The 17,012-nt window shown below is 37.4% G+C and overlaps 1 protein-coding gene across 14 annotated transcripts in view; it reads right to left on the bottom strand.

Annotated features, from left to right (window-relative positions):
* Positions 1 to 218: 218 nt before the first annotated feature.
* The window catches only part of LOC127881168 (sperm-associated antigen 17-like), a 53,711-nt gene continuing 36,917 nt past the window's right edge, over positions 219 to 17,012 (bottom strand). For 11 of the 14 annotated variants that reach the window (XM_052428855.1, XM_052428854.1, XM_052428856.1 and 8 more), the window contains 15 exons: positions 16,321 to 16,347; positions 11,599 to 11,907; positions 10,928 to 11,093; positions 10,395 to 10,594; positions 9,758 to 9,902; positions 8,438 to 9,314; positions 7,022 to 7,185; positions 6,433 to 6,638; positions 5,735 to 5,864; positions 5,125 to 5,226; positions 4,635 to 4,781; positions 3,483 to 3,587; positions 1,725 to 1,861; positions 1,254 to 1,514; positions 219 to 428 (listed from right to left, as the gene is read on the bottom strand). In XM_052428855.1, coding sequence (XP_052284815.1) covers positions 234 to 428; positions 1,254 to 1,514; positions 1,725 to 1,861; positions 3,483 to 3,587; positions 4,635 to 4,781; positions 5,125 to 5,226; positions 5,735 to 5,864; positions 6,433 to 6,638; positions 7,022 to 7,185; positions 8,438 to 9,314; positions 9,758 to 9,902; positions 10,395 to 10,594; positions 10,928 to 11,093; positions 11,599 to 11,907; positions 16,321 to 16,347 — 3,171 coding nt within the window. In that variant the 3' untranslated portion in view covers positions 219 to 233. The remainder of the gene's footprint in view (positions 429 to 1,253; positions 1,515 to 1,724; positions 1,862 to 3,482; positions 3,588 to 4,634; positions 4,782 to 5,124; positions 5,227 to 5,734; positions 5,865 to 6,432; positions 6,639 to 7,021; positions 7,186 to 8,437; positions 9,315 to 9,757; positions 9,903 to 10,394; positions 10,595 to 10,927; positions 11,094 to 11,598; positions 11,908 to 16,320; positions 16,348 to 17,012) is intronic. The other 3 variants (XM_052428863.1, XM_052428858.1, XM_052428864.1) reach the window with 3 other exon arrangements.

The following is a 17,012-nucleotide window of genomic DNA, read 5'->3' as shown; positions in this document are numbered from 1 at the left end:
AATATGGATTTATTTTATTTTGTTAACATGCAATTTATGGATGTGTCACATCTGGTATATTAATGGGAACTAAAAATTCATGGATCTTTATAACATTGAAGAATTTTATTTAAGATCTGATTTCTTGATTGAGCAGACCCTCAAAAAGCCAACAAAATAAGAGTTTGACCAAAAATGTTTGTTACATAGTTATAAAAAAAAGTATATGCAGAAAAACAGAATAACAGTGAATCTCAAACATTTAACCATGTTCTAGATGAATCATCATTCACAAAAAGGATATTTGCTGTGATTGGCAGGAAGATGACGTCTGTTTCCGTGACAATCTCCAGCTCGTGTCTTACGGAGCCCACGCCCGACTCTCCCTCCACGCCAACAGCTATGGCGTAAATCTCCACTTCTATCTCCGCCTTCATGCCAGCCGCCACCTGCCCATGAGAGGGGTGTTATTAGAGGAGTGACAATATTTCATAGAGGATTTTTTTTTCAGAGTGACAAAGAGAATACAAGATTATTTTGTGGAAATATGTTTATAAGGGAGGCTTCAAAAACCTAAACAACGAGCCTTTCGTTTCTTTCCAAGTAAAAAAATTACTTGTGTCTGAAAGTAAGTATTCTATTTTTCACATACATGTAATTTCTGCTTTTTTTGTTTGTTTTTATTTGAAAATTAAACAAAGGAAAACGACTGCAAACAAGACTAAACATCAAATGACGTCATGAATATGAAAAAATGATGTCACTATACTGTGCATGTTTGTTGCAATCAACAATGTTAAAATATACTAAAAGTGATCTGATCAAGTGATATTATATGAATAGGGATAAAATGATGGGATAAAAAGCGTTATATTACACTGATAAATATTGAAATGGGCTTGCCAAGTTTCAAATTTCATAACGGCAGCCCAGGAAAATGTTCACATGTATTAATATAAGAATTGAGGGTAGCTTGAAATCCAACTTCTTATTTCAATGACTGTTATAATCACTGTAATGTGAGACAATTATTGCATTTGAGCAAAGGAAATATGTGAATCTTCAGTTCCAGTGAAGGCATTTAGTGTTGAAACTAGGATAAATTCCTTTCTATTATATGTTTTATTTTCATTATGTTCATTTTTTAGAACATTTCACAGGACGCATAATTGAACTCATTCTGGCAAAACAAACATGAGATTTTTCTACCCTCATCACTACCATAAGCATCCATAACCAATTACTCTTTATCAACACTCATTCACACCCCATACCGGTCCAGGTTTGTAGATGATCCGGATGCCAGTGGCAGGTGGGGGCTGTTTGATCTTGTAGCGGCAAGTGTCCACGCCCGTGTTCTTCAGCAAGACGGTAAAGGCATACGTGTTGCCTTCCTTGAGCACCCCAAAGTCCACCTCCTCCGGTAGCAGGATCAGACCTCGCATGGCGTTCAGCTGGGTCTGGCCCTTAACCGTTGCACCGGCGATCAGGGAGTTGTTGGTCTTCCGGCGCACCGGGTCCTCTACTTGGATGTACTGAAAAATGTGGAGAAAACTTCAGTCGAGGGCTTGGTTTTTACTTTATATTAATGGAAACATCATTACATATTTTAGAAGTTTATTTTCAAAGATGGCTATGGAATACAATAATGAATATGCAGATGACTTTTATTTAAGACTATAACTATCACTGTTGTTCTTGAAATAACTCCAGGATTCTGCTTTGTAAGAGGGTTATTAGCTGACCTTGGTGTTGGGGATGGCTCCCGGCTTGCCTCCCTTGATTACAGTAGGCAGGGGAACCGGCTTGCTGCGGGGGTGACCCAGCACATCCATTTTCATCCTCTGGGAGATCATCTCATGCTCACCTCCAAACTCAGACTCTGAAACCATACAATGTCATGTCGATGTGGTCATTTACCATATACCCCTATCAATCCCCTACCTTAATAGATGCCCTCTCCCCATTTTTGTAAAAAAAAAATGTGTGCCTAAGAAATGCTTTTGTTTTTCTTTAACACTCGATGCAAATACATGCATAAAGTAAAAGTTTGAAATGTTTGCAGTCAAATTATCATGTTTTTCTTACAGTATAATATATAAAAGAATGCCATTATTTTGACCTCCGATAAAAAATTCTATTTAGGCAAATGTAAAGCCCAACGTTTGACTTTATTATAGAAAATTTGGTTCATACCATATTGTAAAACTAAATTGAATATCTTCAGATTTATACATTTTACTTTGTTACATGTTTTGTTCTTTTTTTTATTTGAATTCCTGTCACTAATTTGCTGCTCTACTACACACAGTATTCATTAGCATTGTTTAAATCTACTGGATAAAATAACTATAATGATTCAAATCTTTAAAAAAAATATATATATTCACTTTCATTACTTAAAACATTACTTAATTTCAAGACCAAATAATGTTTCACCAGCCCTGAGTTGTGGGGCTAGAAGTTGGAAGTATAAACAAATGTAATGGATCAAGGCTGCAAAAGAAAGCATGGCATTGTGGAATGGAGGGAAATATGATATATAAAGTTTTATAGTATGCCACTTTGTGTTTCAATTGTTTAAATACAAAACTGTATCAATTACATGATATAAAGCACACAGTCATATTCCAAAAACATAAACATTAGTATTGCAAATTGTTAATGTTTTACTGCCATTTTATCAAGAATTATGAGTAACGTTAATGAACAGCGTGGTCATTACTTCAAAATGACTGATTTTAATCTTGAGTATCAGGACTAATCACCATCTAGAAACAAGAGATGTGTTTGTCAGAAACACAATAACCCCTACTGCGCCGCTTTGAAGCCATATATTTGACCTTTGACCTTGAAGGATGACCTTGACCTTTCACCACTCAAAATGTGCAGCTCCATGAGATACACATGCATGCCAAATATCAAGTTGCTATCTTCAATATTGAAAAAGTTATTGCAAAAGTTTAACCAAGGTTAAAGTTTGGAGACAGAATGACAGACAGACAGACTGGCCAAAAACAATATACCCCCGATCATTCGATCCGGGGACATAAAAACTTCACACCACATAATAACCAGTATATTAAAGCTGTTACACACAGGGAGCATGCAAAATCAAGTCACAACAATAATCATATATTGCACAATATCATGCCACATGAAAAAGTATAACTACTAAAGTTCCTTTAGCTTTCGTACTGAAATTAGGTTAAAAAAATATAAAAAATTAACCGTTTTGGTGTTTGTTTGAAATTCATGTCATTAGAGTGCAAAAAAAAACTATATCTGAATATTGGACGCAATTAAGTGTTCTAATGTATGTTAATAAGAGTTTACAAGTACCGTGTTAATGCTGGAAAGCAAGAAATGAGTGAAAAAAGTCATCACAGCATTCCGTGTTAGTTAGAGAATGAGCACAGGAGTTAGTGACAGTCATGCCAAGAATTGTAATAATGTCATGTGGAGACTCCATGTTAGCAGCCTTAACGCAAACCATACCGTACCTTCCTCTAGAGCAGGCTGCTCAAATATGATTGGATAGTCTAGATGTGAGGGGAGGTCTGATGGAGATTCTGTCCCCGCCCCCGCTTGCTTGGGGGTGGGGTTTCCTGAAAGCAGCACAGCTAACTACAGTTTCTGTCCTGCTAACCAGGCTAAGTGTGCTGAAAGTTGTTCATGCAAATTACCCATACCCACTGTACTGAGTCAGGTATGTGCAATATCTACATGCTATGCTACAGTGCTGGAAAGTAAAAAATCTAGTCTGACTTCTAGAAAAACAAATCTTTAATTTGTAGTTAAAACGTTAGTTACAATATTTATGGGAAAATTAACCATCTAACTTCCATTCACACCCATAGATATTCCAGTTACACTAATCAAATATTAAAATAAAAAAATCAAATGCCTAATATTCCATCAACAAAATAAATGGATGTTAACCCAATCTTAAAACAGAACATTTTAGTCCTTATTTAAACTCAGTATCAACATATGCTCAGACAGTTTTAGAGTGGATATGAATTCTAGCCATTTAACAAACAATATTCTAAGAACACACTTTTATGTGGTTCATAAATCGGTGTTAATTATAAGTTTTAACCAATTAAATAAGCATCTGCATACATGTTGTATTTAATTGCATTATTATTATGAATTTTACCAACAAACTGTAAGTTTTTATGGCCTTTAAAAAACTACCCCCATCCCCCCCCCCCCCCCCCCCAAAAAAAAAATGCATCCAAGCATGCATGAACCCAGTAAAATATATATTGAAAATTATTTTTTAAAAATATGAAAAGACTAGTCATTAATGAAAAAGTCATATACAATTTTTAATTTTACTAAAGGTTTAGACAGAATTTTTTAAATTAAGAACAAGAGCTGTCCAGTTTTGTGTGAGACAATCACCAAAATGATCTATATTTTTATGTTTTTCGTCCTAATCCAAATTTTATTTTATATGTTTTTCTATAAAACATGAAATAATAAATCTTTAAAAGAAGCTGAGAAAAAGTCTCTGCAAGTCAAAAGAAGCACCTGCAAATCTCAAGATAATAAACTACAGAAGACCTCCGAATAAATAGCTCTGCTATGTGCATTCCAAACAATAGTTATAACCAGCGTCCACAACTAATACCAGCACACTGGCTCACCTGGTCGACCTGGCACGCTCTTGTTGGCATGAGCAGGTGTGGGGGCTGAGGGACGCACAGGCGCTGGGGAGCCCTGGCCCGTAGCATGAGCAGGCGTTGGGTTGCCTGGGCGCATACCGCTGGCGGAGTGACCTACTTCACTGTACACTGTCAGAGTGGGCAGATATAGCAGTCAGAATGATAATGTATAGGTTAGAAGACAATTAAAAGAATAGAATAATGTCATTTGTAAGTCGAAACCAGTTTCAGGAAGTCATTTAACACAGACAAGAACTAAAAAACTCCTGCTTAAAAAGGACTGGTTTTAAGATAAAAACAAACGGGTAAAACGGAAGTTTTGGGGAAAAAAATCACATAGACAAACAATGTAAAGCTGCCCTTTGTAATAGGACTTTGTTCAAATGACAACAAAAAGAGACAACATAAGTTAGAGACAACAATTTATGTCTCAATGACTTGAAGACTCGTGAGCAGCTGAACTGCAACTGACCTGCGAATGACATGGGGGTGTCTGCTACGGGCACTTTGGGCTGGTTGGTGACGTCTGAATGGCTGGAGCGGTCACTCTGGGAGGTCACAGGGTGAGTGGCAGCTGAAACAGCAGCAGAGGATCAGGGGGAGCCTGGATCTGGGAAAACTGGGCTAAATGCATGTACCTAAAGGGTCTTCCAAGATAAACCTGTGTAATCTGCACAGGCTAACCAGGGACAACACTTTCTGCTTTTATATAATTTTTTGGTAAAATGGCATTTCTTGTAAACGAAAATCCAGAAAAAGAAGAAAGTGTTGTCCCTGATTAACCAGTGCAGAATGCACTGGTTTATCTGGTGCAAAACTTTACGCACATGCATTAAGCCCAGTTTTCTCAGAAAGATGCTCAGGGGCTGTAGTATTGTAATATTTCAATTATCTTCATTTAAGTTAAAATAATAATCATGTTTGCCAATAAACAAAGACTGGGATTTCTACTAAGAAGGAATTATCCTTAAGTGGCTTAAGTGGCTGAATAGCCAACGCCAGAATGACAAAGAAATGATTAATGGCTGAACCGAACATAATATACAGCCCATATACGTGGACGTTCTGGGCTACAGACTTACATCTAGCAGGCATGCCAGCACTTCGTGGTTCTGCGCCAGAGCTCTCTGTGGTATTGCGCCTGAGGGCCCGAGACCCGTCTCTGCGTGGATCGTCCGCTAGTAAAGCCACAGTCTCATTGAAATCCTTCGTCTGAGAGGGAAAGTAATAACCATGATAAAAATGTTAATGTGTGAATTTGTACATCTTAGAGGTTCAAGTTACATTATATATCTGATATAGGTGATAATGAGTTGTTTACCATCTTTTAAAAGACATTGTCTAAATTAGTTGCTTTTTAATATTTTCAAAAGAAAGGCAGAAGATGAAAGGGGTCAAGTGTTTGTTTTTTTCAACTTAATGTTTTAGTTCAATAACTGAATATCTGTTCTACATCTCCCCCCAAACATAATTAGTTCTTGAACTCCTGTGAATATTAATTTTAATTAAATAATAATATTGTTCACACATTAATAAGTAGAAACTCTTTTCTTTTGGCTGTTCAAGAAATTCAGTGACTGAATTTCAATTCATTATAACAATAACCTCATAACCACCTGAGAACATTGAAAAGATTTTCTGAACTTGCTGTCAAAGTATTTTAATATCTTAATTGTACCTGAGTAGGTACAAATAATTTGATAGGTGCATTCCTTAGAGTAAGTAGAGACGCCATCCTGAACTCGCTATCAAAGAATTTCAGTATCATGATTCATCATACCTGAGTGAGTAAGAACGCTTTCCCGAACTCGCTGTCAAAGTATTTAGGTATCTTCTTGCGTTTGAGTGCATCCAGCCCCTCCTTCTCCTCCTCCAGTTCTCGCTCATCGCGGTCCCAGTCAGCCTGTGTGCGCTTGGGCTGCGGGGTGGGCGGGGGACTGGGCTCTGGGGGAGTCAGCTCCTTCTCATAAATGTTACGAACGTCGGCTGCAAGTCAATCAGGAGTGAAATAGATCTAGGCATGCATTTGTAATATAATTATGGCATAAAAATATGAGCTTGTCTCTAGGAAAGTTGGCTAAAATACATGTGCATAAAGCCTTGTCCCAGCTTAGACAACACAGGCTTATAAGGGACGTCACTTTCAGTTTTTATGGTATTTTTTTTATTTAAGAAAGTCTCTTGGTAAGTCTTAGAGTGTGCGATAAAAAAACAAGATGTTGACAATAATTTTATAGCATTTTTCTGAATTTCATGGGTGCATATCACTTTAACACCTTAACAACGCCATGTAATGCCAGTAGTGAAAAGGCAGCAAAGTTGTAATCATACAATATTCCAGATAAATATATCAGTGTCTAATCAACTACCTTTCTCATAATTAGTGAGCTCGTTATTTGCCCTGGCTGTGACCTGCAGGTCTGCAGCGGTCATTCTCTCTTCCTCTGAGCGTGGGTCAACTACCCGCATGTAGTCCTGCATGGCGTTACGAGCCTTAACATACTCCGCGTACTCTCTCAGGCCCCTCTGCATCCTGTAAGAAGCAGTAACACATGGAATGAGAAAGAACTTTACAGAGTGCCTTTGGCTTTTAAATGGATATAGTCTTATTTTTAGACACATTCTTAATTAGTTAAGGTAATTACTCTAGGTTTTGCTGATACTTATTTTTATTTGTTTATTGTCCTTAAATTTTGATGCACAAAATATTTCAAAAAATACAGGTGTCCAAAAATTTATAGACACAAAATAAAGGTTATTGAGAATTTTGAGACAAACTAAAAATATTGCATTGGCAATCGAACACAGGTATGCAATTTGTATTGCGTCAATTGCTTCACCGAATAAAGCATGTGCTTTAAAATATCATGCAGAATAGTGTAAATTACTTTTATATACTTTTCACGTTGAGCTGTTAGGTGTTACAATTGTCTATTACCAGCATCCAAAAACACAAATGTCATGGTTTATTGCCTTAAGGCATTCATCTGCTAGGTTTTATTACCTTAATCTGGTTGTAAAAAGCATGATCAACAGGGCAAAATTTTGGTAAATTTATAAGCGCAACAGGGCAGAATTTTGGTAAAACAAAATTGTAAAAATAAAGTGTCAAAAAAAGAGTCATCAATGCAGGACAAAAACCTGTATATTCTAAAATTTGGAGTCATAAAAAATAAATATTTTTGTGATAAACGGGGATGTCTGAAAATTTAGAGTCTTAAAAAACTTAGAGTATATTTCAAACATTTTGTGCATTTGGTTCTGAAAAGTTAATTGACAAAATTATACATTCAAAAGTTGTATAAATATGGAAGAAATAGACCCTTGTATATAAGAACTTGCTTGCAAGCTCTTAATGGTGTTATAGATATGTTGTTTGGTTCTGAAAAGTTAATTGACAAAATTATACATTCAAAAGTTGTATAAATATAGAAGAAATAGACCCTTGTATATAAGAACTTGCTTGCAAGCTCTTAATGGTGTTATAGATATGTTGTCAGCCTTGACATCAGGAGGCCTCAGGGTTGATCCCCATTTTGTAAGCATTTTAAGACCCTTTTCAAAGACACCAAGTACGGGTTCTTCCCAGGAAACAGACTCAAGAGGGTCTATATATGCTCAAGGCTTTCAATATCATCAAGCTAAAACAGACTTTAATTAAAAAGGGTTGAACTAATTGCTGTTGAAACCTTTATGACAGCAGATATTATGACAAAACCCATGGACCCTTAAACAAATAATCAGAACAATGATACAGGTATAAACGATTATAAATTGCTACTCACAATGATCTAAGCTGGTCACCCATTGGCTTGTACTGCACAAGTTGCCTAAGCTCCAGGATGTTAGGACATTTCACAATAGGGATCCTCGCCTGACCCTTAACAGCCCCACCCACCGAGAGCCCTTGACCTGCAGTGGTCCCAAAACGTGGACCAGCCGTCTTGAACTCCTTTGGCGGAAGGGTAGTGAGGTCTCGGCACCGAATTCCTGGAGGAATGATAGACTCTTGGTCATATTTCTTCAGCCAGCGTTCAGACGGGCCCCCAACATACGGCTTGAGTATCGTGATACCAACCACGCCGGGAAAATCCGGCAGATCGTCTCTGAGCACGGCTGTTGCAGGACTCTGTTCCGCAGTGGTCAGGTATTCCGCTATATCCTGGTATCGCATCAGCTCTGTTCCACTTCCATCAGCGTGGATAACAAAGAAGCGCGGGGCGTGGTCCTTGTAGGTGATTATCTTCTTCTCCAGACGAGCCTGGTCCTCACTGCTCACATCAGACACATCATCAGTGTTGGCCGGAAACACGCTGAAATCGCCATTATTTTTAATGTTAAACACATTCCCATCACTATCCACTGTCTCCACGGTGACGTCTGCGTTGTGGCAGAACATGTAGCGGATCTCTCGCTCCGGCAGAAGTTGTTCCATGTTCTTGACTGGTCGAGGGAAGTAGGTCAGGATGCCCTCTGTGTCGACCTCCAGTCTACCCCCGTCATAGTGGTGTAGCATGTAGTAACCATCGGGGAAGATGTTCACTGTGGTCCCGTTACCGAAAATCGTGAGGTTTTCGCTCGTGATACAGTTGAACTCAACTGTGGCAAAGCCAGGGCATTCAACCTTGACAAACTTGTTGGTCTGGACGTCTAGTTCCTTCTCTGAAACGTGCAAACAATATACATGTACAGCTACGCATGTCAAAATAAAACCACATATAGATTATAATATGATTCAAATGATTCTATCATAAAGATAACATTTGACCTAAAAATAAATTTAGTTAAAGGCTGTCAATAACAATGACCATAACTAATCATGTTCATTTCATTCCTAAGAAATGTTAAAAATTAAAAAAAAGTAGTGTTCTGTTTATTTTTCTTTAATATTTATGAATAGATGCATTTTGGTCTAAGACATTCAGATTCTAAGACAATGTAAAAAAAGCTTACTTTCTACTTTCCGTTTGTCACTATCTATAAATGGTTTGTTAAGTTAATAAGATTTGGATTCTCTTTATATTAAAACAACATGATTAACTAATAAGGGCTATTGGAATACCAAATTAAGTATTGAACTCTGATACACTGGCTGGATTACTTACCGCCATCATCAGTGACGCTGTCTCCAACAGGGACCTGGGTCTCGCGGTAATACGTGGTGATGCGGGTACCGTCCGCATGCTCCAGTATGGTAGTACCGTCCGGGTAACTAATTGTCACCACATGGTCATCACGCGTTGCCATTGACTGTGTGTTACATAATAGTTGGTATGAGTGATGAAATACTACTTTAATCATGGTTTACTGTTTTTATTCCCACTTAAACTATGCTTTGTCCTGACAAAAATTAAAAAATAATCAAAGCAAATAGAAAAAAATGTACCTGTCTTTCAAAAATAATAAATGATTTGCACAAAGATGTTGCTTAACTAACCACACACTACCATATACCAACCTACAGGTATTAATATTTTTTTTACACATTAAGAAAACATTGGGTTTGCTGCATGTGCGTAAAGTGTTGTCCCAGATTAGCAAGTGCAATCCTCACAAGCTAACCAGGGACGACACTTTCCACTTTTATGGTATCTTTTGTTTAAAGGAACTCTCTTCATAGGGAAATATCAAGTAAAGGCAGACTGCACAGGCTTATCTGGGATGACACTCTAAGCACAGGCACTGAACACTGTTTTCCCTAAGTGAGGCTCTAACCCCTCAGCCAACTATTGCCCACCCTACCTGGCTGGTCTCAGGGTCAGATGCCAGGCACACCATGACCGGTTTGAGCTCCTCTGGCACAGCGCCCGTGGTGTACTGGACACGCTCTCCGGACGGGAAAGTCATCACCCAGGTGCTCTTCTTTTCCTCCTCCTCCACACGCTCTTCTGTGACCTCTGATGTCGGCTTGCTCTTCTTGCCTGTACTTCGGTCAGTACTCGCTGTGAAAGGTGAAGTAACGGCAATAAGGGGTGAGAACTCAGCCAAAATCTTTCTGCTTTAGGGGTTAAAATTTAGCTTGTCAGTGAAGTGACAAACACAACCAACATCATTATTTGTGTGTTTCAAAGTTTTTTGCTTGTCTTAGGCTACATTAAATGAGGATCCAGAGTGTGTCCCAGCATAAGGACATAATAAACTTACTAGACTCACACAAGTTGGTGAGAATTTTGAAACACGTTTTTAATGATAGATTTTTAATGATAGATTTTATAGCAACTTTCTTGCACCCATCCATCCAAACATTTTACACAACCCATCAATGTTTAACTCACCGCCCTTCTTGTCCTTGTCCTTGTCGCCCTTGGTCTCCTTCGTGTCCTTGGTGGGTGTGTCAGGCTGGCTCTTGGCGCTGTTCTGCCGCTGGGGGGAGCTCTCCCTGCTCCGAGGCAGATCCCAGTGGCCTGTGTGTATGCTCACTGTGCCATCCGCATACAGGACCTGATACAGAACAGCATATTTTAAGTCTATCAATCAGTTTATGTACAAATAAGCCTTGTTCTCTGAAAAATGGGCTTGATTCATATGCGTAAAGTATTGTCTCAGATAAGCAGGAAATACTCTGCTTTAATGGTATTTTTTGTTCATAAAGAAGTCTCTTCTTAGCAATAATCTTTATGCACATGAATTAGGCACAGTGTTCCTAGAACGCAGCTCATATACTAGTATTTGTTCATTCCTTATATTTTCAACTACTTTAAACACTTAATGTTGTTCTTTTATACATTTGTAAGTAAATTTGGTATAAAGAGTAGGATTCCCCTTAATAGTGGACGATGGATCAACAGGATATTCACTGTTTCAAGTTCATAAAATGTTTTATATAAATTGTCAAAGAAACAATTTGCAAAAATATAAATTTTTGTCCACTACCAGTCATCGTTAAGCACATTTCAAAGAAACAACAACATGGATATATCTCAAAGTCAAACGACTGAACACCTACCTCAACAGATCCATTGACCATGTTCTTGATCACAGTCCCCTCGGACGTGATAACGCGTGACACCTCAGATAGAGCATACTTCTTGCGTGGGGCCTCGCAACCCTGCATCCCGTTGGTCTTGAACGGGTAGCTCTGCCTAACGAGCAGACGGCGGTCATCCTCAGCCAGGGGGCGCATCCCGATGTGGCTCTCTAGCATGTACTTGACACTGAGGCCGTCTGGGCAGGAGATGTACAACTGCTGGAAAGGCTGCTCTATGGGCGGCGGCTCCGTGGACTTGGTCTCCTCCCTGTCATCTCCATCTGCTTGCTGAGGAAAACAGCGAGAGAGAATAAGTAGGTTAGGTCGCTGTGACAAAGAGGATATGGTGTCCACCTAGCGACGGAGAGGTAACAATTTTGATCGCTACTGTTTGATCCTTCTTTAGATCTCCCCAAAGACACCAAGTTCTAGTTCTACTGGCCTCAACAGTGGGAAGGATTAACCTTCCTTCACCTCTCAGATACACTTTTCCACCCATTTTATTACTAGATTCAAGTTTTAAAAACTTAATTTCCAACCCTTAGATACTGATGAGAGGCAAACAGCATAAAACCTGAAAAGCCTGCTAGTTACTCGTGGGCTGTTCTGGTTTTATGATGGTTGCATATAGCCATTTTCATTTTGATTGTGAGTGGGAAAGGGTTTAGTAAGTTTCTTTTTACTTCTGACAAAGTCAACCATAGTTGCAAACTTTATGGCTGGCCACTACACTTCTGAAGAAATATTCACAAAAAGGTATTTTGTTCCTTGGTTATTTTTCATGATAGAAGTATCCCTGACAGTTATTGAAAGATATATATATGATTGGAAAAAATACTGTGGAAAAGAGTTGAAATATGCTTTAATAAGAGAAGGTTCCAAGTGATCAATTAGTTTTCATTTTCTATAGCGCTGACTAATATTTATAGGGTTCCTAGAAATGTGTAAAGCATAACAGATGCTTATTTAATTAATTAATTGTTTCGTAAGAAAACAGGGTTTACACTTGTCAATGAAAATTCATTATGTTTAAATTCATGACAAAAAAGATATATACATGTATTATCTATTGTCAAATGTTGCCATACAATTTTCATTAAGAGTGTAATATGTCTCTAGAATATAATAAATGTAATGCCTTTAAATTGTTTTTGATAAACTTCAAGAATTACAATTATAAGTATGTGAATAATGTCACCAAAATATCGAGCTGTACAGCTATTCATAAAAAATTCTTAACATTTCTCAGTTAAGAATAATCTCAGAATTGCTATATAAGATTAATTAAATATCTTAAAGTCTGAGTAAATATTGGCCCAGGAGAATAGTGTTTTTGGGCAAATATGAAAAATATTCACACATTACTATATACAATAAAATTAAAGGCACCCAAAGATTCTAACTAAATAACAATCCAAATCCAAATTATAATTGACCAACATTTTAGCAGAAGTCTGATGCATTTCACATTTTTTCCTATAAAATATAGAAAGAAAATGTATGCCATATAACAATATAGCAAACAATACTGACATTCACATTTATTAAACAATAAACAGACAAATTTAAACCTTAAGAACAAGCAACTTATTAATAGCACAACATTTAATAAAAAGCTTAAAACCACATAGAGAACACAAAAATATAGAATAAGTTGAAAAAAATAAATCTTAAAATAATATAAATTGAGAGCCCAATAAGTGTGCTTAAAGATTAAATTCAAACTGCTTTACAAATGTCATTAAAACTAACAGAACAAATCATAAATGAGGATCATCTTATATAAGAAATAATTGTAAGCATGGCATCAGTCAACTAGTTCATCACTTCAATGGACAATGTACTGGAAGCGTGAGCTGCAATCTTCAACATAGAGCAGTTACCAGAGAGAATCTAAGTGTGGACAGTTTACTGCGGGTGCCATGGGACCGGCTGGCCTGGCTCTGTACACAAGTATGGGACATTGTACACAAATATTGGGCATTGTGCACAAGTAGGGGCATTGTACACAAGTATGGGACATTGTACACAAGTATGGGGTATTATACACAAGTATGGGACATTGTACACAAATATTGAGCATTGTGCACAAGTAGGGGCATTGTACACAAGTATGGGACATTGTACACAAGTATGGGGTATTATACACAAGTATGGGGTATTGGACACAAGTATGGGGTATTGGACACAAGTATGGGGTATTATACACAAGTATGGGGTATTGGACACAAGTATGGGGTATTGCACACAAGTATGGGGTATTTGACACAAGTATGGGGTATTGGACACAAGTATGGGGTATTGGACACAAGTATGGTGAATTGTACACAAGTATGGGGTATTGTACGCAAGTATGGGTATTGTACACAAGTATGGGGCATTGTACACAAGTATGGAGCATTGTACACAAGTATTGGGTATTGCATACAAGAATGGGGTATTGTACACAAGTATGGGGTATTGTACATAAATATGGGGACTTGTACACAAGTATGGGGCATTGTACACAAGTATGAAGCATTGTACACAAGTATGGGATAATGTACACAAGTATGGGTTATTGAACACAAGTATGAAGCATTGTACACAATTATGGGGACTTGTACACAAGTATGGGGTATTGTACACAAGTATGAAGCATTGTACACAATTATGGTAAATTGTACACAAGTATGGGGCATTGTGCAAAAGTATGGGGCATTGTTCACAAGTATGGGGTATTGCACACAAGAATGGGGCCTTGTACACAAGTATGGGGCATTGTACACAAGTATGGGGTATTGTACACAAGTATGGGGTATTGTACACAAGTCAGGGGCGTAGCTAAAATTTTTTGAGCTGTAGGCCCGGATGTGATACATAAACATGGGTGGTCCGGGGGTCCTCCCCCTGAATATTTTTAAATCCTATAACGCCTGTGGTGAGATTTAAAGCATATATAGACAAATTATAAGATAAGAAAATATAAGACTTTGGCCCGTTTTTTTTTTGATATTTTACTGTTTTATCTCAATGTTAGAGAACTAAACTTTACTGTATTATCTTTATACCAGAGAACTAAATTTTAAAACAATATGGAACAGAGAATCATTTAAAAGTGTAACACTCCACTTTTTCACAAGTCAAACCATGGGAATTCTTTCCAATAATACTGTCTGCATGTCTATAACGGCACGTTTTTGTTCGGCATAAAGGGACCGAACCGACCTGGATTCAGTCAATGGATCAGCATACGGGGGCAAGTGTTCCATTTTAAATTTCCGCGGTCATAAACATCCTTCGAAATGTTTCTTAAAAATCCAATGATAATCGATTACAACTTAATGTAGTGTTGAAAGGGAGACAAGTAGATCGACATGTAGATCTATGTAAACTTGTAACAGCGAGTCACATGAAAAGAAGCGAGCTAGAATCCATGCACATAGAAAGAAGTAGAGTTGATAATTGGAAGATATGTCCTTTGAACACGACCAGAATCCATAGTCTGAGAATTATGTCAATATAAAATGCACATTTCTAACACCTCAACCCCCTCAGGGTCAACATTTTAATGCGTTTTTCGAAGTTGAAGCATTTTTATTTTTGTCTTGTTTAAAAAAAAATTGTAGGCCTGGGCCTGCTGTGCCTAATAGCAGCTACGCCCCTGCAAGTATGGGGCATTGTACACAAGTATGGGTCATTGTATATAAGAATGAGGTATTGTATGCAAGTATAGTACATTGTACACAAGTGTGGGGCTCTGTACAAAAGAATGGGGTTATGTACACAAGTATGAGGCTGTGTACACAACTTAAGGCCTAAGTATTAATGTCTAGGACGCTGTACACAAGTTTGGGGCATTGTACACAACTAGGGGGCATTGAACACAAACCAAATAAGTATGGGGCAATATTACACAAAAAAGTCTCACTACATATTGTTCCCATATTTATCAAGTATGTAAATAATAAACCTACGAAGCTGCATTGCAAGTAAACATGAAGCTGAGGGACTCTGTAAAGGGGTATGGTGCACAATGCAGCCTATAGCATGAATCATCGGAGGACATGCGACTCTGTTTGCTCCTCCATCATAATAAACCTCTAAAAACAATACAGATTTAACAAATACAAATTCAGGGGGAGAGAGACATAGGCTTGATTTAAATTAGTTTAAAGAAAAATACATGTTTACGTTCATTTTTACAAATTAGATCAGCCTATTTCCCGTGATAATAAGTCAGTTATGAAATTCTTCAACAATTGGTCTATGCTTACAAGTGGAAGCTCATACACAGTTTATCAGTGAGAAAATGTGCAAAATATGTCAGAAAAGTTGATGAATCAAGAAGAAAACAATTCACATTTGGAAGAAAACACAACTTTTATATTTGAGCCACATTCTGGGTGAATTATGCTAAATGCATGTGCGTAAAGTGTTGTCCCAGATAAGCCTGTGCAATCCACACAGGCTAATCAAGGACAACACTATCTGCCTACAGTGAATGTTTGCTAAGCAGAGACTTTCTTTAAGTGTTGTCCCTGATTAGCTTGTGCAGATTGTACAGGCTTATCTGGGATGACACAAAACACACGTGGCCAGGTTGTCACAGAAAGTGGCTTATTTAAACACTCCTTGAATACACGGACCACTAAGAAGACAGTGATGAGCATTGTGAGTGACAGAGATAAGCAGGACAGAGATAGATCCAATGATACATACAGTATCCTCCGCAGTGTTTACCGGGTCCTTTGGCATATCATCAATCAAACGTTCAATGGTATGCCATAAACATAACCACAGACAAACTTTAGATTTTGTTTGTGGGTATATAGAGGTGGGACTGAACATTGGAATATCTTTTTCAGTGTTCGTCCCAACTGCAGTCATGAGTTTGTTGAGACAAATCTGCCTGAACAATTGGGGGATTGCACCAATTCTACTTGGCAACGTGATGGAAATTTAAAAGATTATTAAATAACATTACATTATAAAATGAAATACATTTGATACAAGTTCTAGAACAATATGTGTAGAATGAAATACTTGACTTAATGGAGACCTTCAAATTAACAACACTACTTGATACCATTTACTTTAAAACAGTTCATAAGATTTAGTTACTAAGAAAGGGACTTCAAATAAATTACAAAACCTGTCCCCATAAAGCACATAAAAGATAAACATGATATTTGTTGGTTGAGGTAGATTGTTGATTGTAATTTTATTTTAATTCACAAGTGAACAGAGAAATTGATATTACATCGCGAGTGAAAATAGTTATTATCTATTATTGATATTAGATACAAAAGTATACTAAAGCCAACAAATTTTAATATAGTTCAAATCTTTTCAAAAATTAGTTTACATTTCAAAATTTAAGCGAGAATGAAAAAAAAAACTTTTCAAAGTTG

The sequence above is a fragment of the Dreissena polymorpha genome, chromosome 5, assembly GCF_020536995.1.
Source record: "Dreissena polymorpha isolate Duluth1 chromosome 5, UMN_Dpol_1.0, whole genome shotgun sequence".
Classification (NCBI taxonomy): Eukaryota; Metazoa; Mollusca; class Bivalvia; order Myida; family Dreissenidae; genus Dreissena; species Dreissena polymorpha.
This window is presented reverse-complemented; position numbering and strand designations above follow the sequence as displayed.